Below are 25,575 nucleotides of genomic sequence, written 5' to 3' on the forward strand. Positions count from 1 at the left end.
GATAACAAAATTTGTTATAAATTCATAAAACTTTCCGTATGATTTTGGAAAAATAAAATTTTCGCCAATTTTTAATTTTTTTATAAGGGGGTACCCCATGATTTTTTTCGAAAAATTAAAAATAAATAAATTGTCAAGGTTTAAATGCCAATCGTTAGGAAATTTAATAACGAGTTCAGAAAGGTATGACAATCCATACTTTGAATCAGTATTTGCTTTGTTATAGCGAAAAAACTGCTTCGTTTTAGCGAAAAAACGGGTTTGTTTTTTTTTTTTGGAAATTCGGGATTTCAGTTTTTGACAAAAATTGGAATTTTTCTTTTGGTTTTTTTGCTGTAACTTGGCCAAAAATGGTCCTACACCAAAAATTCATACTGTTTTGAACAGATAACAAAATTTGTTATAAATCCATAAAACTTTCCGTATGATTTTGGAAAAATAAAATTTTCGCCAATTTTTAATTTTTTTATAAGGGGGTACCCCATGATTTTTTTTGAAAAATTAAAAATAAATAAATTGTCAAGGTTTAAATGCCAATCGTTAGGAAATTTAATAACGAGTTCAGAAAGGTATGACAATCCATACTTTGAATCAGTATTTGCTTTGTTATAGCGAAAAAACTGGTTCGTTTTAGCAAAAAAACGGGTTTGGTTTTTTTTTGGAAATTCGGGATTTCAGTTTTTGAAAAAAATTGGAATTTTTTCTTTTGGTTTTTTTGCTGTAACTTGGCCAAAAATGGTCCTACACCAAAAATTCATACTGTTTTGAACAGATAACAAAATTTGTTATAAATCCATAAAACTTTCCGTATGATTTTGGAAAAATAAAATTTTCGCCAATTTTTAATTTTTTTATAAGGGGGTACCCCATGATTTTTTTCGAAAAATTAAAAATAAATAAATTGTCAAGGTTTAAATGCCAATCGTTAGGAAATTTAATAACGAGTTCAGAAAGGTATGACAATCCATACTTTGAATCAGTATTTGCTTTGTTATAGCGAAAAAACTGGTTCGTTTTAGCAAAAAAACGGGTTTGGTTTTTTTTTTGGAAATTCGGGATTTCAGTTTTTGAAAAAAATTGGAATTTTTTCTTTTGGTTTTTTTGCTGTAACTTGGCCAAAAATGGTCCTACACCAAAAATTCATACTGTTTTGAACAGATAACAAAATTTGTTATAAATCCACAAAACTTTCCGTATGATTTTGGAAAAATAAAATTTTCGCCAATTTTTAATTTTTTTATAAGGGGGTACCCCATGATTTTTTTCGAAAAATTAAAAATAAATAAATTGTCAAGGTTTAAATGCCAATCGTTAGGAAATTTAATAACGAGTTCAGAAAGGTATGACAATCCATACTTTGAATCAGTATTTGCTTTGTTATAGCGAAAAAACTGCTTCGTTTTAGCGAAAAAACGGGTTTGTTTTTTTTTTTTGGAAATTCGGGATTTCAGTTTTTGACAAAAATTGGAATTTTTCTTTTGGTTTTTTTGCTGTAACTTGGCCAAAAATGGTCCTACACCAAAAATTCATACTGTTTTGAACAGATAACAAAATTTGTTATAAATCCATAAAACTTTCCGTATGATTTTGGAAAAATAAAATTTTCGCCAATTTTTAATTTTTTTATAAGGGGGTACCCCATGATTTTTTTTGAAAAATTAAAAATAAATAAATTGTCAAGGTTTAAATGCCAATCGTTAGGAAATTTAATAACGAGTTCAGAAAGGTATGACAATCCATACTTTGAATCAGTATTTGCTTTGTTATAGCGAAAAAACTGGTTCGTTTTAGCAAAAAAACGGGTTTGGTTTTTTTTTGGAAATTCGGGATTTCAGTTTTTGAAAAAAATTGGAATTTTTTCTTTTGGTTTTTTTGCTGTAACTTGGCCAAAAATGGTCCTACACCAAAAATTCATACTGTTTTGAACAGATAACAAAATTTGTTATAAATCCACAAAACTTTCCGTATGATTTTGGAAAAATAAAATTTTCGCCAATTTTTAATTTTTTTATAAGGGGGTACCCCATGATTTTTTTCGAAAAATTAAAAATAAATAAATTGTCAAGGTTTAAATGCCAATCGTTAGGAAATTTAATAACGAGTTCAGAAAGGTATGACAATCCATACTTTGAATCAGTATTTGCTTTGTTATAGCGAAAAAACTGCTTCGTTTTAGCGAAAAAACGGGTTTGGTTTTTTTTTGGAAATTCGGGATTTCAGTTTTTGAAAAAAATTGGAATTTTTTCTTTTGGTTTTTTTGCTGTAACTTGGCCAAAAATGGTCCTACACCAAAAATTCATACTGTTTTGAACAGATAACAAAATTTGTTATAAATCCATAAAACTTTCCGTATGATTTTGGAAAAACAAAATTTTCGCCAATTTTAAATTTTTTTTTAAGGGGGTACCCCATGATTTTTTTCGAAAAATTAAAAATAAATAAATTGTCAAGGTTTAAATGCCAATCGTTAGGAAATTTAATAACGAGTTCAGAAAGGTATGACAATCCATACTTTGAATCAGTATTTGCTTTGTTATAGCGAAAAAACTGGTTCGTTTTAGCAAAAAAACGGGTTTGGTTTTTTTTTGGAAATTCGGGATTTCAGTTTTTGAAAAAAATTGGAATTTTTTCTTTTGGTTTTTTTGCTGTAACTTGGCCAAAAATGGTCCTACACCAAAAATTCATACTGTTTTGAACAGATAACAAAATTTGTTATAAATCCATAAAACTTTCCGTATGATTTTGGAAAAATAAAATTTTCGCCAATTTTTAATTTTTTTATAAGGGGGTACCCCATGATTTTTTTCGAAAAATTAAAAATAAATAAATTGTCAAGGTTTAAATGCCAATCGTTAGGAAATTTAATAACGAGTTCGGAAAGGTATGACAATCCATACTTTGAATCAGTATTTGCTTTGTTATAGCGAAAAAACTGCTTCGTTTTAGCGAAAAAACGGGTTTGTTTTTTTTTTTTGGAAATTCGGGATTTCAGTTTTTGACAAAAATTTGAATTTTTCTTTTGGTTTTTTTTGCTGTAACTTGGCCAAAAATGGTCCTACACCAAAAATTCATACTGTTTTGAACAGATAACAAAATTTGTTATAAATCCATAAAACTTTCCGTATGATTTTGGAAAAATAAAATTTTCTCCAATTTTTAATTTTTTTATAAGGGGGTACCCCATGATTTTTTTCGAAAAATTAAAAATAAATAAATTGTCAAGGTTTAAATGCCAATCGTTAGGAAATTTAATAACGAGTTCAGAAAGGTATGACAATCCATACTTTGAATCAGTATTTGCTTTGTTATAGCGAAAAAACTGGTTCGTTTTAGCGAAAAAACGGGTTTGTTTTTTTTTTTTGGAAATTCGGGATTTCAGTTTTTGACAAAAATTGGAATTTTTCTTTTGGTTTTTTTGCTGTAACTTGGCCAAAAATGGTCCTACACCAAAAATTCATACTGTTTTGAACAGATAACAAAATTTGTTATAAATCCATAAAACTTTCCGTATGATTTTGGAAAAACAAAATTTTCGCCAATTTTAAATTTTTTTTTAAGGGGGTACCCCATGATTTTTTTCGAAAAATTAAAAATAAATAAATTGTCAAGGTTTAAATGCCAATCGTTAGGAAATTTAATAACGAGTTCAGAAAGGTATGACAATCCATACTTTGAATCAGTATTTGCTTTGTTATAGCGAAAAAACTGGTTCGTTTTAGCAAAAAAACGGGTTTGGTTTTTTTTTGGAAATTCGGGATTTCAGTTTTTGAAAAAAATTGGAATTTTTTCTTTTGGTTTTTTTGCTGTAACTTGGCCAAAAATGGTCCTACACCAAAAATTCATACTGTTTTGAACAGATAACAAAATTTGTTATAAATCCATAAAACTTTCCGTATGATTTTGGAAAAATAAAATTTTCGCCAATTTTTAATTTTTTTATAAGGGGGTACCCCATGATTTTTTTCGAAAAATTAAAAATAAATAAATTGTCAAGGTTTAAATGCCAATCGTTAGGAAATTTAATAACGAGTTCGGAAAGGTATGACAATCCATACTTTGAATCAGTATTTGCTTTGTTATAGCGAAAAAACTGCTTCGTTTTAGCGAAAAAACGGGTTTGTTTTTTTTTTTTGGAAATTCGGGATTTCAGTTTTTGACAAAAATTTGAATTTTTCTTTTGGTTTTTTTGCTGTAACTTGGCCAAAAATGGTCCTACACCAAAAATTCATACTGTTTTGAACAGATAACAAAATTTGTTATAAATCCATAAAACTTTCCGTATGATTTTGGAAAAATAAAATTTTCTCCAATTTTTAATTTTTTTATAAGGGGGTACCCCATGATTTTTTTCGAAAAATTAAAAATAAATAAATTGTCAAGGTTTAAATGCCAATCGTTAGGAAATTTAATAACGAGTTCAGAAAGGTATGACAATCCATACTTTGAATCAGTATTTGCTTTGTTATAGCGAAAAAACTGGTTCGTTTTAGCGAAAAAACGGGTTTGTTTTTTTTTTTTGGAAATTCGGGATTTCAGTTTTTGACAAAAATTGGAATTTTTCTTTTGGTTTTTTTGCTGTAACTTGGCCAAAAATGGTCCTACACCAAAAATTCATACTGTTTTGAACAGATAACAAAATTTGTTATATATCCATAAAACTTTCCGTATGATTTTGGAAAAATAAAATTTTCGCCAATTTTTAATTTTTTTATAAGGGGGTACCCCATGATTTTTTTCGAAAAATTAAAAATAAATAAATTGTCAAGGTTTAAATGCCAATCGTTAGGAAATTTAATAACGAGTTCGGAAAGGTATGACAATCCATACTTTGAATCAGTATTTGCTTTGTTATAGCGAAAAAACTGCTTCGTTTTAGCGAAAAAACGGGTTTGTTTTTTTTTTTTGGAAATTCGGGATTTCAGTTTTTGACAAAAATTGGAATTTTTCTTTTGGTTTTTTTGCTGTAACTTGGCCAAAAATGGTCCTACACCAAAAATTCATACTGTTTTGAACAGATAACAAAATTTGTTATAAATCCATAAAACTTTCCGTATGATTTTGGAAAAATAAAATTTTCGCCAATTTTTAATTTTTTTATAAGGGGGTACCCCATGATTTTTTTCGAAAAATTAAAAATAAATAAATTGTCAAGGTTTAAATGCCAATCGTTAGGAAATTTAATAACGAGTTCAGAAAGGTATGACAATCCATACTTTGAATCAGTATTTGCTTTGTTATAGCGAAAAAACTGGTTCGTTTTAGCAAAAAAACGGGTTTGGTTTTTTTTTTGGAAATTCGGGATTTCAGTTTTTGAAAAAAATTGGAATTTTTTCTTTTGGTTTTTTTGCTGTAACTTGGCCAAAAATGGTCCTACACCAAAAATTCATACTGTTTTGAACAGATAACAAAATTTGTTATAAATCCACAAAACTTTCCGTATGATTTTGGAAAAATAAAATTTTCGCCAATTTTTAATTTTTTTATAAGGGGGTACCCCATGATTTTTTTCGAAAAATTAAAAATAAATAAATTGTCAAGGTTTAAATGCCAATCGTTAGGAAATTTAATAACGAGTTCAGAAAGGTATGACAATCCATACTTTGAATCAGTATTTGCTTTGTTATAGCGAAAAAACTGCTTCGTTTTAGCGAAAAAACGGGTTTGGTTTTTTTTTGGAAATTCGGGATTTCAGTTTTTGAAAAAAATTGGAATTTTTTCTTTTGGTTTTTTTGCTGTAACTTGGCCAAAAATGGTCCTACACCAAAAATTCATACTGTTTTGAACAGATAACAAAATTTGTTATAAATCCATAAAACTTTCCGTATGATTTTGGAAAAACAAAATTTTCGCCAATTTTAAATTTTTTTTTAAGGGGGTACCCCATGATTTTTTTCGAAAAATTAAAAATAAATAAATTGTCAAGGTTTAAATGCCAATCGTTAGGAAATTTAATAACGAGTTCAGAAAGGTATGACAATCCATACTTTGAATCAGTATTTGCTTTGTTATAGCGAAAAAACTGGTTCGTTTTAGCAAAAAAACGGGTTTGGTTTTTTTTTGGAAATTCGGGATTTCAGTTTTTGAAAAAAATTGGAATTTTTTCTTTTGGTTTTTTTGCTGTAACTTGGCCAAAAATGGTCCTACACCAAAAATTCATACTGTTTTGAACAGATAACAAAATTTGTTATAAATCCATAAAACTTTCCGTATGATTTTGGAAAAATAAAATTTTCGCCAATTTTTAATTTTTTTATAAGGGGGTACCCCATGATTTTTTTCGAAAAATTAAAAATAAATAAATTGTCAAGGTTTAAATGCCAATCGTTAGGAAATTTAATAACGAGTTCGGAAAGGTATGACAATCCATACTTTGAATCAGTATTTGCTTTGTTATAGCGAAAAAACTGCTTCGTTTTAGCGAAAAAACGGGTTTGTTTTTTTTTTTTTGGAAATTCGGGATTTCAGTTTTTGACAAAAATTTGAATTTTTCTTTTGGTTTTTTTGCTGTAACTTGGCCAAAAATGGTCCTACACCAAAAATTCATACTGTTTTGAACAGATAACAAAATTTGTTATAAATCCATAAAACTTTCCGTATGATTTTGGAAAAATAAAATTTTCTCCAATTTTTAATTTTTTTATAAGGGGGTACCCCATGATTTTTTTCGAAAAATTAAAAATAAATAAATTGTCAAGGTTTAAATGCCAATCGTTAGGAAATTTAATAACGAGTTCAGAAAGGTATGACAATCCATACTTTGAATCAGTATTTGCTTTGTTATAGCGAAAAAACTGGTTCGTTTTAGCGAAAAAAACGGGTTTGTTTTTTTTTTTTGGAAATTCGGGATTTCAGTTTTTGACAAAAATTGGAATTTTTCTTTTGGTTTTTTTGCTGTAACTTGGCCAAAAATGGTCCTACACCAAAAATTCATACTGTTTTGAACAGATAACAAAATTTGTTATAAATCCATAAAACTTTCCGTATGATTTTGGAAAAACAAAATTTTCGCCAATTTTAAATTTTTTTTTAAGGGGGTACCCCATGATTTTTTTCGAAAAATTAAAAATAAATAAATTGTCAAGGTTTAAATGCCAATCGTTAGGAAATTTAATAACGAGTTCAGAAAGGTATGACAATCCATACTTTGAATCAGTATTTGCTTTGTTATAGCGAAAAAACTGGTTCGTTTTAGCAAAAAAACGGGTTTGGTTTTTTTTTGGAAATTCGGGATTTCAGTTTTTGAAAAAAATTGGAATTTTTTCTTTTGGTTTTTTTGCTGTAACTTGGCCAAAAATGGTCCTACACCAAAAATTCATACTGTTTTGAACAGATAACAAAATTTGTTATAAATCCATAAAACTTTCCGTATGATTTTGGAAAAATAAAATTTTCGCCAATTTTTAATTTTTTTATAAGGGGGTACCCCATGATTTTTTTCGAAAAATTAAAAATAAATAAATTGTCAAGGTTTAAATGCCAATCGTTAGGAAATTTAATAACGAGTTCGGAAAGGTATGACAATCCATACTTTGAATCAGTATTTGCTTTGTTATAGCGAAAAAACTGCTTCGTTTTAGCGAAAAAACGGGTTTGTTTTTTTTTTTTGGAAATTCGGGATTTCAGTTTTTGACAAAAATTTGAATTTTTCTTTTGGTTTTTTTGCTGTAACTTGGCCAAAAATGGTCCTACACCAAAAATTCATACTGTTTTGAACAGATAACAAAATTTGTTATAAATCCATAAAACTTTCCGTATGATTTTGGAAAAATAAAATTTTCTCCAATTTTTAATTTTTTTATAAGGGGGTACCCCATGATTTTTTTCGAAAAATTAAAAATAAATAAATTGTCAAGGTTTAAATGCCAATCGTTAGGAAATTTAATAACGAGTTCAGAAAGGTATGACAATCCATACTTTGAATCAGTATTTGCTTTGTTATAGCGAAAAAACTGGTTCGTTTTAGCGAAAAAACGGGTTTGTTTTTTTTTTTTGGAAATTCGGGATTTCAGTTTTTGACAAAAATTGGAATTTTTCTTTTGGTTTTTTTGCTGTAACTTGGCCAAAAATGGTCCTACACCAAAAATTCATACTGTTTTGAACAGATAACAAAATTTGTTATATATCCATAAAACTTTCCGTATGATTTTGGAAAAATAAAATTTTCGCCAATTTTTAATTTTTTTATAAGGGGGTACCCCATGATTTTTTTCGAAAAATTAAAAATAAATAAATTGTCAAGGTTTAAATGCCAATCGTTAGGAAATTTAATAACGAGTTCGGAAAGGTATGACAATCCATACTTTGAATCAGTATTTGCTTTGTTATAGCGAAAAAACTGCTTCGTTTTAGCGAAAAAACGGGTTTGTTTTTTTTTTTTGGAAATTCGGGATTTCAGTTTTTGACAAAAATTGGAATTTTTCTTTTGGTTTTTTTGCTGTAACTTGGCCAAAAATGGTCCTACACCAAAAATTCATACTGTTTTGAACAGATAACAAAATTTGTTATAAATCCATAAAACTTTCCGTATGATTTTGGAAAAATAAAATTTTCGCCAATTTTTAATTTTTTTATAAGGGGGTACCCCATGATTTTTTTCGAAAAATTAAAAATAAATAAATTGTCAAGGTTTAAATGCCAATCGTTAGGAAATTTAATAACGAGTTCAGAAAGGTATGACAATCCATACTTTGAATCAGTATTTGCCTTGTTATAGCGAAAAAACTGGTTCGTTTTAGCAAAAAAACGGGTTTGGTTTTTTTGTTGGAAATTCGGGATTTCAGTTTTTGAAAAAAATTGGAATTTTTTCTTTTGGTTTTTTTTGCTGTAACTTGGCCAAAAATGGTCCTACACCAAAAATTCATACTGTTTTGAACAGATAACAAAATTTGTTATAAATCCATAAAACTTTCCGTATGATTTTGGAAAAATAAAATTTTCGCCAATTTTTAATTTTTTTTATAAGGGGGTACCCCATGATTTTTTTCGAAAAATTAAAAATAAATAAATTGTCAAGGTTTAAATGTCAATCGTTAGGAAATTTAATAACGAGTTCAGAAAGGTATGACAATCCATACTTTGAATCAGTATTTGCTTTGTTATAGCGAAAAAACTGGTTCGTTTTAGCAAAAAAACGGGTTTGGTTTTTTTTTTGGAAATTCGGGATTTCAGTTTTTGAAAAAAATTGGAATTTTTTCTTTTGGTTTTTTTGCTGTAACTTGGCCAAAAATGGTCCTACACCAAAAATTCATACTGTTTTGAACAGATAACAAAATTTGTTATAAATCCATAAAACTTTCCGTATGATTTTGGAAAAATAAAATTTTCGCCAATTTTTAATTTTTTTATAAGGGGGTACCCCATGATTTTTTTCGAAAAATTAAAAATAAATAAATTGTCAAGGTTTAAATGTCAATCGTTAGGAAATTTAATAACGATACTTTGAATCAGTATTTGCTCATAGTTTTGGCGGGAAAATAGCTCATCCGGCATAACAACGATCCGGTGCTCACACAAGTGCAGACGCACGCACACAGACGCAGGGGAGAAAGGGAGAGAAAGGACGATGGCCAGTCCAGTGGACTTTGGACATAGACGCCTCCAGGCCTCAGGATGTGGGACTAGGAATAACATTTTTATTTTTCCGTATTCTCTGTCTCTTAACTATTTACGAGGTCGAGTTGTTTGTGCAGTTTGATTATTTTGCTGGCAGCAGGGCAACGGTAAAGGTAACGGTAACCTGTGACTTTTCATAATTCAGCACTTTGGCCAACGAAAAGGGACGGCGAGAGAGTGGGAGATCGCAATGGGAGTTGCCGAAGCGTGAGAGTGAGGAGATCGGCTAGCTGTGGGAATATTTCACCCGAACATGTGTTGTGCGTTTTCTCTCATTTTTTTTTTCAATTAAAAATTGCTTACTGCAGCTGCAGAGCCATAAAAAATAAAAGGGGGGAGATGCAGCCGGCCATAAATGAAATTGATTTTATTTGTATAAACTGAAATTGGTTTCAACACAGTCGGCCAGATTCTGAGCTTATGAATAAAATGCAAAAATCCCAATAACAATAACGAGCTGGATGGCCTACAGTGGGCCTAGCTAAGAGGGATAGAATGGAGTGAATTATACATATTTTCTTCACATTTCAACCCAACGAGCTGGCCTTTTAACCAGATAGCCCGATGTATGCAAATTGCACTCGAGAATTCGATCGGAAAGTGAGAGCCTGAAATTGAAACTGGCAACTTTTATGAACTGCACAATAATGGGATTTTTATATAACCAATTTCCACTGTAATAATCGAGATGGAAACCGCAAGGGGGAAATGGGGGATTTGTGGTTGTTGCTGCTGCAGAAGCATTTTATTGTGGCCATCGAGGAAGCTGTTGTTAACTGTTGCCCGATGAGATGACGACTACGACGATGATGATAATGACGATGAAGAGGAAGGAAAAGAAGCTTGTTGCACAAGAACCCCCTGCCCACGACCACCTCGTTGCCAGCTTTAATTAAAAAGTTACCTGGGCAAAAATGTTTTAGCTATTTGCCTGGCAGCGATGGCAACCTGACCCCTGAATCCTCAGCATCCCCAGTATCCTCAGTGAACCTCTGAGCCCTCTGAACCGAGCTAACCGAACTGCCAGTCAACGGCTTTTTGGCTGCCGCTGCTGCGGTGCAGGTGAAACTTTCTATTGGATTCTGGGTTCAGTTCGGGATTCCTGTGCCTCATGGCCCATGCCATACTACCACCACTACTTACCAATTGATTCCCGTCCCGTTAGGGCAGCTGGCATAGGTATCGATATCCCGTGTAAACTTCGATTGACAGCCTGCAGCGAGAATCGGAATGGCAGCGGAAAGGTAACGAGCGTTCGATTGGATTGGATTCGATTGGGGTCGGATTGGATTGGATTGGTTTCTGTTTCGTTTTCTGCAGCCAAGTTTATGCGGCCCATAAATGTATGCTATAGTATTTTTATTAAAAATATTTCAAAGTCCCAAATTTTGATATATCTACACTATCTACATTTTATGTACATTTTATCTACATTTATCTACTTTTCGTAGTACTTAAAGTTACAGTCTTTCTCGTTAAACATAAATTAAATCATTTTAGCTAGTTCACAAATTTGCATATGGAATTCATCAGCCAAAAATTTCCCCGCCGCATATTTCAGAAATCATAATACGCTAAAGCATAAACGCGGTATTTGCGCTGGAATGTCACATACCATATACGCTTGTAGGTATGTATTTCTACAACAATTCGCCCGCTTACGAGATATTGCATTTGAATGAAGTTCGCACGACTCTCGCGGGAACGGGAGTGAAAGTGGGCGCCATTCGGGACGGATGATGGAGGCCTCTGGGGTGCGATTTTCCCGGTTTCAAAAATAAGAAATAAAAAAAAGAAAGGTCCTGAGAATGAAGCCGAGTCAAGCTACTCAAGGCGATGGGGAATTTTTTAATGATGTTACTTTCAGGAGAGCTCTCAAATCGTTTGAATACAAATTGTTCGCTGACTCCTCGATGTCCTCCCCAGTCTCTGGCTATACGAGTATATATACATATATATATATATGGTATACGGTATAAGGTATAGATATACCTCCCTCTTGCATTTCTCGGGATGTATTCATGAATTCTTTATCTCCATCTGCTTGCTTTGCCAGTTGGCAAGTTGTGAAAGTGAAATGCGAGACATGTTCCCCGAAAATCCTTGAGGCTGCGAGGTATGCGGGGGCTTCTGATGGGTGGTGGCCATTGTCAATGAACCCAAAAGTTATCCCAGCCATGCAAAATATACGCAAACTGCACAAGCTATGCACACTCGCAAAAAAGTATCGTTTTCCCCCTTTTTTTGGCACTGCAATGTTGTGATACTTTTTAAACTATTTAGTCGGCGAGTTTGGTTTGTGTTGATATATAGTAGGTACATATGTGATGTATTCAAACAGCGGTCGGAAAATAATATAATGATGAATAAATGATGTTCTAAAATGATTCGAAAGTTGAGAGGTACATAAATTTAATCATAATAAGGGAAACTAACATAATATTATATAAATAAATAAAATAAAAAATATTTATTTTATGTGATGAAAAACTTCATTCTTATTTACTGTATTATTATAGTATTTATTATTTATCTTCCAGTGCACCCATACGGGCCAACCCAATTTGAGGTATCGAAGGAATGTCGGGGCCTGTCAGAAACCCCCACCTCCCCGAACTTTCCCGCACTCCGACCAGGTGACACGAGATTCTCCGGACGGAATGCAGGTGGAACCGGGAAAGTGCGGCTGGTGCGGAGTGTTTGTTGCGTGAAGCCGCGGGATGCGAGGCCAACCAGCCCAGATCCATCTCAATTACCTTGCCATCTCAGCATCTCACCATCTTGCCAGGAGAGGAAAGCAGTTCAAGTTTGAGCTGTTCAGCTTGAGGTCGCTTATGAAACTACCAACTTGGCCAGAACTTGGCATCGAATTTGGCCCGCATATGCAGTCCTTGCACGGAAGTTCAAGTTTGAGTGGTTCGCCTTTGAAGGGGACTTCGATTCGAGTTCCTAATGTTCGGAGGACCTGGTGAAAAGTTGAAGCAATTACAAGTAATTTCTACACATTTTTAGCAGAGTGGGTTGAGTGCTGAGAGTAGGGATTAGATTCTCTTAATAACTAACAGGTTAAAAACTTTGGATTAAATGTGTTGACAAGCCTTTGTTAGTTGTTATTATACAAATAATTAGATGCTAACATAAAAAAGTATTTCTTAACTCCGCATATTTAATCATAAATAAATAAATACAATCCTGATTGTTATGGTGGCACTTGAATGCCGGAATATGGAGCATCCCATCGGATGCAATAAAGGGTAAACACAGGGAAAGGAGCAACCGCATACATATGCAGAGGTCCCTGTATGTCGTTTATATTTGCCATTAATCAGGCATATCCATTTACATGTGATGAACTTTATCCCTTAACCTGTTTACATGTAAATTACTTGCTGCTCATTTTATGTTGTGCTCCGAAAACTTACAAACAATCGGATGCACAGCAGGAAAACACACAAAGTACAGTGAAACGTTGGTATCATGAAGCTCTTATAATATATAACCATTTAAAAAAAAAAGTTTAATTTTTTTTAAATGGTTAACATTTATAAACAAATGAAGTCGAACGAATTAAATTCAGCTTGGTGCCAATCACAAGAATATTACATTTTCTACGCATTTGCTATTTCTTTTTAAAAAACTTTAACTGTTTATTCGCCCTTTTTGATTTTCTGCTTTCTTTTTTGATGTTTTTCAGTTTGTTTATTGTTTGAGTTACAAAACCGTATTGATTCAGGGTATGTAAATAGAGTAAATCATTGCTTCCCACTTTAGAAATGGAAGCCTGAAGAGTTCCACACTGGGAATAAAACCTGTGCACATGCAATGCTGCATATTAATAATTGAGATCCTGACAATGCCAGCGTTGCAATGCATTTTTCATATTTACCTCCGCATCGCACTGGCGCCGGAAAGAGATGGCGTACTTACAGGTTAAATAATATCAAGCATGTGCAATTGCCATTACATCCTTGTAATTGCCAAAATAATGGGAATTATGCGTATGAGAAAGTCAACACGGACACGATGCCAAACAGGGGGGACAGCCTACAAACGACGGACGGAGACGGACGATCCGCCGGACGGATAGTTAATTGAGCTGTTGGCTGGCTTACAATTCAAATTGTTGCCTTTGTTGCTGGCGTCATTAATGCGAGTGTTGGCACTTTCGCACGCACCTCTCGCTCGCTCCCGTCGCCTGTCTCTTTTCCGCGCCAAAGTTTGCTGGTAAACACATTCATAAAGCAAATATGCAAACACTCACCCACAGCCGGGGATAGGCAAATAGGAGAGGACTTAGAGTCGCGATATAGAATATTTTTAGGTGCACTACATTTGAATATTTATAATATATAAAAACATTTTTATAAAATTTTATATTCAATTAAATTAACACCATAAAGAATTCCAAGAAGTATCTGGAGTTTATGTTCTAACTTACTTTTTACTCCAATAGTTTAAGGATATTTTAAATCAATTTGCAGTTATTCATAGCATCAGAACTAAAATATAAAATTAAAATATATTTTTGTTAAGCCGAATGGACATCGAGTGGTTTTAGATCGGTATGCGGACAGCACTATTATCCTGGACTCCATTGTGCACACACACACGCACACGTGTGCCAGTGATGCCCATGTCCATGGTGGAACTATACAAGGTGATCTCGTCGCGAGAGCTGCCCTCTTTTGAGGACGTTATTTGAGCCAGTCTCTATCTAGCTTTCTCATTCTATCGCTTAAGAGAGACAGAGAGGTAAACATATTTAACGTCCTCAGCAGAGCTGACGAGACCACCTTGTATAGTTTCACCATGCCCATGTCGATGGCAGCAGACATATGCTAAACGAGCCGAAGCCGCCGCCCCCCGTCCCCCGCCGCCAGCATGCCAGCCACCCACCCACTGCCACCTCTTCGCTGGAGCCGAAGCCCGAGCCGAAGGACGACGAGCGTTCGGCTCAAAGGCCGCGTATAAAAGCCGCTGCTGGCCGCGCTGTCGGCTGCATTCTGCGTTCGGCTGGCGTAGGACGCGCTCTCCACTTGCTGCTCGCTCTCTCCACGCGATTTCTCTGGCGAAGGCGTAGAAGCGCGCCAAAAAAGCGCGCGCAAAAACAAAAAGCCAACTAACGGGACAAAAGTCGCGCGCGACTCGTAAGCTTGTTTACTTTGCCATTATAAATCCGGCGGGCGCTTTGTTTGTGTTTGTGTTTGTGTTGATGTTGGTAATTCCTTGTGTTCCCCCTTTTTTTTGCGCCGTTGTTGTTGCGCTCCTGTGCGCTCCACATTATTTCCATTTTTTTTGTTGTGTTGTTGTTTTTGTCGTTGTTCAAACAGTGGCCAAGAAATAACAGGAACAAAAGCTAGTAAAACAAACGGGAATTCGCAAAGCGGAAGCGTAAAAGGAAAAGTGTTGCATTTCCGTCGCTCCGCCGAGTGGATCGTTGGTGTTGTTGCTGCCGTTGCCGTTGCCCGTTGCCGTTGGTCTCTCCATTACCGTTAGCATCTTGGCCGCGGCAAAATGGCCGCAGGTGTTGGCTAAAAAAAAATGAGTACAGGCGAACTAATTTAAGTGGAACTTTCATTGCAAATATGGCGAAAAGTTTTGAAAAAATGTATAAACTTTTGGTTTTGATTATGGGAAAGAGTTTAAAAAATGTGCAGACTAAAACGCAAATGTTTTAGATCTGGAAAAATGGTTCTGTTTTTTGTTGAGAAAATGATTATAAAATGAAGAATTATTACAATCGATTTGAAAAAAAAAAGTTTTCCCATTCTGAATATTAAGTATACGTACCTATGTACAAATGTATGTATATCCTGTCCCTAAATCATTAAAGATTTGTCTTCAGTTTCAAAAGAATTGTGTCGTGTAAGTTAGAAAGAAATGGGCAAAAATGTTAGTACATATCACCGATCTCTGTACCAAATAATCATAATCATCTTAGAAATGTTCGTTAAAGCGAATGTAAACTGTAGCGTAAAAGCACAAAAAACAGATCCGAACGGAAACAAAGGGGACGGGGCCAGAGATATAGAACAGAAACCACAGTCGAAATTGCCTCGGGGGAAAATACCCAAAATGGCATCATAAAATCATTTAATTGATGATTTAGTGCAGTTCGTGATATCAATATAAAATTCACCATTATCAGCCATGTTAGCACCGCCTCCCCCACCCAAAAAAAAAACGAAAAACGGGAAAAATGTTTTTCATTCTTTTTCACAAGCATATTTCAAACAACTGGACAGGGGGAAAACACCTGCGTTAAACATTTATGTTTTTAGCACTTTCTGCTGTCAATTTGACACTCCTGCACTTAACAATGCAAAGTGGGGAAACTCGTAAAACGTCTGAAACTCCAGCGAAGCAGATGAAAATTAAAGGCACGTCTGGAACTGGAACTCTTTATACGCTTCTTTAAAATCTTATTTTTTGGCCAAATCCTGCGCGTAGTAAACTTTTAAACTCGGGGTTTTATGCTAGATGCGTTTTTATTATAAAATGAGAGAGGTTTTTCGCTTAAGGTCTTTAAATTTAAGACAAAAATGTGTCTTTCGCTTTAAGCAGTTTAATATTACTATTGTAATAAATCTGATCAAAGTATGATCACACCCAGGCTCAAACTTTTTAAATCCCTTGGAATAGTTGAGCTCCTCCATTTGATAAACCAATCAAAATGGAAATTGCATTCTCTAGTGATGGAGCGCAATGAAAAAACCTGAGAATATACTCGTACAAAACTTTGCAACCTTTTTTTGTTAAAAAAAAAGTAGGAATTTAAGTACTTTGCCAAAGTATTTCGGCGTGTGGCGCGATGCAGAGAAGCTGGCTAAAACTTTTGGCACAAAGCGTTTGAAATTTCATTTTAATTCGTTTTCAATTTGGTCTAACCAACCGCAGGGCAGACTTAATGCCTCGAGGATTGCTTAACTCATGCCCGAGTTGACAGCAAATACGCAGATCCCCCGCAAGGCGATTAAACTTGGCACGGTTTTGTGTTAGGGTTTGGGTTTGGGTTTGGGTTTGGGTTTGGGTTTGGGCCACTCCATGGGTATTCATTGGCCAAAGTTCATTCACAGAAGCTAATTTGGCGGATGCCCCAACCACAATACGTTCAGCAATATAAAACGATAGATGGAAATTAATTGTGTTTATTCAGCTCTGATATTTTCAAATCAATGTTTATAAAGCCAAACTTCGTGCAAGTCAGGCATTTCCATTATTTACCATTTAGATTCTAACAATCTAACAAGAAATGACATTAAATGGGAAAGAAGAAATTGCTTTTCATATTATATGGTTTTTAATTTAAAACAAGCAAATTAAATTGGCTTTCTGGCAATTTCGGCCCGTTTGACTTGTTGTCTCTATGCAAATATACCGAAAACAATTTAATTTCAGAGAAAATACTTAATAAGTCTTCGTCGCATAAATCATTAAAGTGCTAAATTTCCGCTCGCCTGACATGTAATTCATATTATTTTCTCTTTCAACTATGAAAGCATAACATGATTTGCCCTGCAATTCAGTTGCTGAAATCCTCTTATTTCTTTGCCATCTCCCTTAAGCAGGACACGTTGTATTTTCCCAAGTCTGGCTTTATATCGACATACGTTTAATTGGAAATTTCAGAGCAAAGGCGGATGGTCGAGCACACGAGGCGTTGGAAATTCCTGTGTGCAATTTAATCTTGAATAAATACCAAGCTTTTGAAATTGAAACTATTTTCTCAGAATTTCCATGCAAAGGAAAGTTTAGTTCAAGTTGTTATCCCGCACTTGTTTATTACTGACGCTGATTCGAAGTGCATTTGGGAAACCTTTTCTGTAGTAATAGTCTCAAAATGATTCCGACTTAATGGGAAAGTAAAACATTTCCTCAGCGAAAGCTCGCTGATTTCGATATGCAACTTTGCTAAACGATAAAGTTACACTTTGACACTTTTACTTTCCCAACAGGAAGTTGGATGACTTGGGAAAGTAAACCGCAAACTGATTAATGCCATTTATGCCTGACAAATCCGGCGTTATGTAGCCAGATTTCCAAGGCTGCGAGGAAAGTGAGTTACACGTCGCCGCTGTGATGCTGGCACGTTGAAAACTTTTTCGGAGTAAGTTGAAGGAGTGTGGCAACTCGTAAAACGACGGCGATGCTGTAAAGTAAAGTGCGCTGCCACAAAAATTCGAAAATTCTTAATGCAGGCGGGTGGCCTCCTGAAATTCGCCCAGCGGCCATCCCATCGGTACATTACCATTACCACCCACCCACTCAACGACCCACAATATAATACCCCCAAACCATTCGCCGTAGATGGTGCCAGATAAATTTGTCATGTAAATACAATACAATGAACGTGTAAACATTTATTATGTGCTTACAATTTTGTTGTTGTCAATGCTCAAATCTGTCAATTGTCTGATTTAAATTGTACACGGATTTGTTTTATTATACCCGCTGTTCGAAAGGGAATGAGGGAATGTTAGAATAAAGAGCATTTTGGTTATGAAGTTTTAAAAATATTTAAATTTATAACTAGGATTTTGAAAAAGTGATTCTAAATAAATATTCTTGACTAGTAGAAAGTTATATATATCTTTTATAAGTAATGGGTATCTCTCAGTCCACTTAGTCTAAAAGTTTCAAGCGCCTGTTTGCTTTATTTTCGATTTCGTTTGGAGTGGAGTGTGATTTTATGTGAACACATCACCAATTTGATTTCCAAATAAATGGGTTTGTTTCCCCGTATCAATGATTTTGCAACATCAACATTTGCAGCAACACAACACCGATACACCGAAATTGCAAGCGATTAGCTATTACCGATAAACGATATCCGACATCTGAGGAACAATAATCAAGAATCGATCAGCAGGCCGAGCAATCCGCTTAAAATGCTGAAAATGCGGCTGCAGTTGAGCAGTCAAGATGGGAATTTACCACCCCGACATCGGCAGCAACAACAAAAACAACAGCGGCTGACTTATCATCATCGGGAGCAACAGCAAAAGCAAAAACAAGTGCTTCAAGGACGTTCGCCGGCATTGCTGCCAGTGATGCTGCTCCTCCTGATGGCCACGCTCCTCACGCGTCCACTCAGCGCATTCTCCAACCGTAAGTAGAGCCCTAAATGTATTCTTAATAGTATGTATTCATATCCTAATAACAAAACAATGATATCGGTAGCCAAAGTCCATCGATAATTCACAGTATTACCTTAAACTTAGTTTATTAAATTTAAAAAATGCATCAAGTTATCAACATTCTCTGGTTAAAGCCCAAAAGTAGTTAGTTCTGCCTTAAAACACTTTGATTATCCCTATATCAAGTTATCGATCACTAATCGATTGGTAAATTCTGTCGATTCGTTCCCTAATGTCATCCAACCGAAATATCTGTAAAATTATCTCTCAAAATAATATAATTAGAAAAATAATTTAGGTGGCCTTGGCTATTTACTCACTTTCAAATTATGTTATCGATCATCAAATTCCGTCGATTAATTCTCGATCCTCGATAGACATTCTCACGCGCCCATCTCCAAAACGCAAATGCATAGGCGGCATTCCGGCAGGGCAAGTTCAGTTGCTTGTTTGCCTACTTGTTTATAAAGCTGTCCGTCCGGATGGATGCCTGTCCGTATGGCTGTCCGTCTGCGTGAGTGTCAGTCCCTGTGTACGGGTAATTGCGTATGTGTGTGTGCGAGAGAGAGTGCCAGTTTGTGCCAGTGGATGCTGGCTGGGTGGATGTGGAAGTGGATGTGGATGTGGACGTGGATATGGAAGCATGCGTGGGGCATTAAGTTATCAAGTGGAGCGATGGCATTGGCATCGCCAAAGAAGATGGCGGATTTGCGGCCAGTTCTCTCGACTGTGACATGTTTGTTTGTTTCTCAGCTACAAGCATTAAAATTCACACCCACCCGCACACCCATTCACAGTCGTAAGGAGCGCCGGAGAGGGTAAAATTGAGACGTACCAGGACGAAGGACGGAGTCTGGGCCCGAGTAGGTGGCTTCCTCGTAAAGTTCATGGCTTGGTGGCTTGTTCCGAGCACCGAGTGAGACGACGACTACGACGACGCCTTGGCTGGCAGAACAGAAAGCGTGCATTAAAAATCAATAGAAGTTACAAATGTATCCTTCCATTGGGAAAAAAGGGCAAAACATTTGTGGCGCCATTTGTGCGCTGACAGCCTGACTGACTGACTAACTGACTGGTCGACTGGTCGACTGCCTTACTGCTTCGATGCTCCACTGCCCACGACCTCAACGGCGGACGCTACAAGGGTTAAAGGTGTTCCGGGGGTGGGAACTATGGACCATGCAGGTGCGCCAACGTCATCGGACGACTGATTTTGCAGATCCCCAGCCACAATGGTCCAATGGAATGGGATTGAATGTATCCGCCCGGCGTGGAAACGATAAAAACTTTGCAAGTCAGCGATAAGTGATCGATTGCCCGACTATCGAAGCGATTAAAGATCGATTAGTGTAGTAGTTTAGTTTAGAAAGCCAAAAAAAAGGTGTAAGCACGATAAAAGATAGATAGCTTACTTTTGAACATTTTTACAGATTCTTGCTCTTAATTATCCTTTAATTTGGCAATTTAATATACCTAATTTGCTAATTAAAATCTCTTGTTTAAGCATACACCTTAAATTTGGCTTCGCTTACATCGAAAACATTTCTATGCCTTAAAGTAAATCCATTTGGTCGATACTCTTGTGGCGATGCTAAGTAAACTCTTGGAATGGCCGAGCATCGAAGGCAACAAGTCCAAATTGATGCTCAAGTTACGCCGGCTATTTGATGACAGTTCATTGGTCCGATGGCAGCAACAAAGAGCATTCATGAATCATAAATGGGACAAACATTCTTAATGGCCATCCTAGCTGGGGCTCCACATGCTTGCACTGCTAAAAAAAAGATATTCCTATGATTTAGAAAGAAAAGAAAATAAAATAAAATACATATTCAAGTATTAAAAATAATCATTCAAGCGAATCCTATATTTTTGTTTCTTAATTTAAATTAACCTTGTTATTTTTCCCAGTGTAAGTGCCTGTGTGTGTATGCAGATGAAACTTTATATGTTCCTTCGTATTGGCCATTGAATGTCCATAAAACAAAATTTGAATGCGAACCGTAAACATCGGAATAAGCAAAATAATTTGTTATTTTTATGTCGTCCTTTTGCTCAAATTACGCATACGACGTGTGGACGCTCCTCGGACCTTGGAAATCCCAAGCCGACGCGTCGGACATCCGAAATCCGAAATCCAAAATCCGAAATCCGACATAAGTGTCTGATTAGTGCGAGAGGGCTTCGCCACTCCACTTATTTACCTTCGAGACGGGTGGGCCTCATAAATCCATAAGGAACTGACAAAACCGAAGGAAGCTCGAGTGAAATCACTTTGCTTCCCTTTTTGTATATCTTTTTGTGTATATCTTGTGTGTGTTTTTTTATGTCTGCCGATTGCCCGGCTTACGAGGGCTTTGGATCAGCGGGGCGCCAGGAGTCCGGAGTCGGGAGTTCCCCCCCTATAAACGTAAACCCTTGGCCATTTTCTATACGCCAGACACACGCACTCACTCGTATTCTCGGCTCTCGGTTCCGCTCTTCTAGCTTCCTGCTTAATGGCCAGGGCCATGTTGTACCAAACAATTCAATTTATATAATCCGGTGGACAGTGGGTGATGGTGTGGTGTGGTTCTGGTGCCGCTGCTCCTCCTCCATTCCAGGTTAATGTGTCACCGACAGACATCCCATCCACGGAGGATGCGAATGTCACGTTAAACGTATCACGTAACCGGATGCGTGTTACATATTGCTTTGCTCCCTTTATATATTTTTTTCTTTTCATCCTTTGAGCTCTCCGTGTTGCATTTGACTTGTGTAACCCCATTTATGCAAACGCAGATTTGATTGAATTTCGGTTGGAATAACAAAAAAATGTAACATTTATTCAACAGCTAAAATCTGGCAATTAAAGCTTTAATCGTTGCCCCAAGAGATTTTCAATTTAATACAACTAAAAACTATTCTTAATTGCAAAATCAATTCAGCATTCGGCACGTGTCGCCAAAGATAATGCCTCATTGTGTCACAGAAATATGACCAATTGAATTATAGCTCGCAAATAGGTTTAACAGTTCTCATAATGAAATATACTCATTTGTATTTTAAACGTTTTATACAACTTTGTAGTTTGTTATGCGCAATTAACACGGAAGTTTACATGTGGTAAAAATGAAAAAAAATTATAAATATAACAGCTCGATAAAAATGTAAGAAATCAAGAAAGGATCGTTCTTATGACAGCTATTTCATATAAAAGTACAGATTATAATTAAAGAATGTACCATTTTATGCCTATGGCAAATATATGATAAATTTCTGCCATTTTTAAAAAAATTTTACTCGAAATTCTAAAATATTATATTTCCAAGACTAGAAGATTGTATGTCAAATGTTATTATATTTTACATGGTTATTGCTATAGGAGATATAGGATATTTATAATATTTTACACTTTTGTGATCAAAGCACAAATAAAAATAAATGTCTGATAAAATAATGATTTTTAATATTTTTTTATCGCTAGACGCTGATGAAAAACCTATATTTTATTGCAAAAATTGCAATCAAATCGATTGACGTGGAGGAACAATTAAATACTTTAACATTTCGCTCACCCCTTGGCCCCCCTTTTCCCGTCTGTTGATTTACCTGCTTACCTGGCAGCTCCTACCTTTTGTGGCACCTGTCCTGACCAACTGCCTCTGAGCCCAGTCGGTGTTTATTTAATTCGCGTACATTTTTATTAATTTTAATTGAAAGCTTTACGAGCGTTTAGCTGTGCGCTTTGAGGCTTTTGGCCTCCCCTTTCTCCCCTTTGTAGCCCCCCTTCTTTGCAAGCGGCGCCTTTGTTTGAGCTTAACTTTGTTGTTGTTTTTTATATTTTTTTGTATTTCTCTAGCCGTATTGTTTTTGTTTTATGTGCTCAGCTGCAGTTCTTGCTCGCTTTCTTCTTTCACCTCTCCCTCTCCCCTGTCCTTCTGCGCTCTCCCACTCTTGCTGTCTCCTTCTTTTGCTCTCGCCGCTTGACTTTCGTCTTTGTCGTTGTTGTTGTTGTTCTTTATGCTCTGCTCTGTTTTTAGTGTTGATTTAGTTGTTGTTATTGTTTGGAGACTTTTGTTGTGTGCAAAGTGCTCGCGTTTATGTTTGTTGTTGTTTTCCGTCGTCGTCGTTGTTGTTGTTGTTAATGTCCCGGCGAACTTTTGTTGTTCTTATTGTTGTTCCGAGACTGCTTGGCACTAAGCTGACTGGACTTGACTGGAAAATTAAGAGACTGGAAGGAGAGCGCGAGATTTTCTCCGACTGAGATTTTTTCCAAAAGTTTAAATACCTAAAAAAATTATTATAATTATCTTATAGTCTAAATAAATTTAAATATCTTCAAGACAATCAATGTAAACTGCTTAGAAATCGATCTTTTGTATAAAAATGAGACTTATTTATTATCATCTCTTTTTTAAGATTATGCTAAATAAATAGTATAGCCCATAATTCACATCAAACGAAATAGTTTCAACACTTATCAACAGAGTTTATAATTAAAATGCAAAACAAAAGTGTTAGTGCTATTTCATTCGTTTTCGTTAGCAAAAATTCAATGGTAGCTAAACTTGTCATTAATTTTAATCAAGAGCCAAAATGGCCAAAGCAAACGCCCGATAAAGTATGCTATGAAAATTTAATTAGCACGACTGCATGCGAATTATACATCGATTTTTGGGAAATTCTGTTGGCATTTTGGTCATATGTATGTATCCACATAGAAGGATTAAGTAGCCAACATTGCCGTGTTTATTTATTTAAATAAGCAAAAAATAAAATCCAACCGATGTTGATTCAAGATCATTGAACCGAAATTTCAGTTGATTTATATATTTAAATTTCTATTGATTTAAGATCAATAAAACACATTTTCCGATTATGTCAGCCGGCTGAATGTGACTTTATTATTTATGCTAAAATGTTTCATTTATCATTGCGGCAGATTGTGAAAATTACAAAACAGTTATCTAATCCGGCCCGAAAATAATGTCAGATGATTTGCCCAAAAGCGAAGCGGCCACCCCATTTACCCCAGCTTTTTCCGTCACTTTCAAGGTGGCCCAAAGCGATTTTAAAAGTTATTACCTTTCTTATCGCCGGCATCGTTTGTCCCCCCCCCCCCCCCCCCCTTGTTCACGAATCCCCTTGACAGCAAATTTGCCGGCTAACAGCAGGTGCCTTTAAATCTGGGCGCCTTTTTTGGCCCACTCATCCGGATTCGGGATTCGGTACTCGGGACTCGAACTCGGGACCTTTTGGGCCACTGCAATCAGTTGACAATCGGGCAAATCATCCGCTAACTAAGAGCAACCCAAACAGCTAATGAGATACGCTCCTCTATATATGTAGTATATATGTATTGTATATAAAATACTTTGGCCCATATGGACCCAATAAACGGGGGACATGTATTGGGATTCGGTGTCAGAGTGAAAACTTGACTGAATAAATAATAAACTCGAACCAAAGCGGGCCAAAAACTTTGGCCAACATTTATTGGAGTGACTTGACTTGAGTTGAGTTGCGTTGCGTTCGCTGGCCGGCCAAAGGGAAAACTTTGGGCTCCTCGTGTCGCCTTTCGGTGGCAACCCTAATATGTCCGGGATTCGGGGCTTACGTGAGGAGTACTACTATAACTATGTGGGAATGTATGTAGCACGTGGGTTGTGGGATGGCACAGGTCAGGGGGTCAGGAGAGGCCAATGATGGCCATTCTGCGACGTTTGCCAATTCCAGTTCGATTTATTTAGTGGAAACCAATAAATAACCAATGTTGTATGTCCTGCTCACACACTGGCACAACTGGGTCCCCCGAGTGCAGTGGGCACAGTGGCGAAAAACTACCGAAAAAGTTGGATAGCTTTGACTTTTTAATTAAGTCAACATATAATATAGTCAACTTTTTCATTATGGGAAATTTGTAAAAAAAAATATATATAAATTATAATTTTAGCCAATATTATATTAATTAATAATATTAAGTTTAAATGTTAAATTAATTTGCTAAATACTGGTTTACTGTTATATACCATTATATTTTAACTAATTTTCTTAAATATTTAATACAAATAAAATTTGTAAATGTTTTTCAATTAGAAATACAAATTATGAAAATTTCTTAGATGGGGAATAAGAGAATTAATCTATTAAAACTATGATTAAAATTATAAAGTAAATATAATCAGGACCCACTGTGCCGCGGGGATTGCCTGCAGTGCGAGCAGTGACATAAAACGGGTATTCCCCCGATCTCTGTTGTCTTCCCGGCATTCTGTCATTCTTTGGCGAACACAATTTAACACTTTGTCGCCGCTCGGGGGGATAACTAGGATAACTGGACGGGTGCGAGTGCGACTGTTGGTGTCCCCCGAAGCTAGAGGAGCGTTTCAATTGCGAAACCAATCCCAATCCCCATCCCCAAGCCATTCGCAGCCCAAACAAATATGGCGTCATTCGACGCATTTCCGTTTACATTACACGCTCATTTCCGCTTCGCGTGGCTTTATTAAGCGTCGCTAGTTTTTCTGTTGCATTTTCCGTTCTCACTTTTTCCGCTTCCCATTTCCCTGAATTTTTCCTGCAACACGTGTGTGTGTGTGTGTGTGTGTGTGGTGAGTGCTCGAGTGTGTGTTTGCCACTTGAAGTGCGCTCAAGCAAGCCAAACCCGTTGAGGGAAATTTTCTTTGAATTTGCTCCAGTTAGCGAAGAAATCGAAATGTTTTGTTGCCCCCCAGACCCACCTCGCCGAAAAGGAAAAAATCCAGGCTAAGTCTGTGTGCATACAGATCCACAGCGGTGGTCAAAAAAATAGTATAAGTATCATTTATAACCGAAGATCATTAAG

General features: G+C 35.7%; 1 protein-coding gene across 3 annotated transcripts in view; it reads left to right on the forward strand.

Moving 5' to 3' along the window:
- The first annotated feature begins 14,623 nt into the window (after positions 1 to 14,623).
- The window catches only part of Tbh (Tyramine beta hydroxylase), a 29,617-nt gene continuing 18,665 nt past the window's right edge, over positions 14,624 to 25,575 (forward strand). The window contains exons 1-2 of one of the 3 annotated variants that reach the window (XM_017137410.3): positions 14,624 to 14,759; positions 18,385 to 18,720. In XM_017137410.3, coding sequence (XP_016992899.2) covers positions 18,501 to 18,720 — 220 coding nt within the window. In that variant the 5' untranslated portion in view covers positions 14,624 to 14,759; positions 18,385 to 18,500. Of the gene's footprint in view, positions 14,831 to 15,396; positions 15,415 to 18,384; positions 18,721 to 25,575 lie in introns of those variants that run through there. The other 2 variants (XM_070218689.1, XM_070218690.1) reach the window with 2 other exon arrangements.

The sequence above is a fragment of the Drosophila takahashii genome, chromosome X, assembly GCF_030179915.1.
Source record: "Drosophila takahashii strain IR98-3 E-12201 chromosome X, DtakHiC1v2, whole genome shotgun sequence".
Classification (NCBI taxonomy): Eukaryota; Metazoa; Arthropoda; class Insecta; order Diptera; family Drosophilidae; genus Drosophila; species Drosophila takahashii.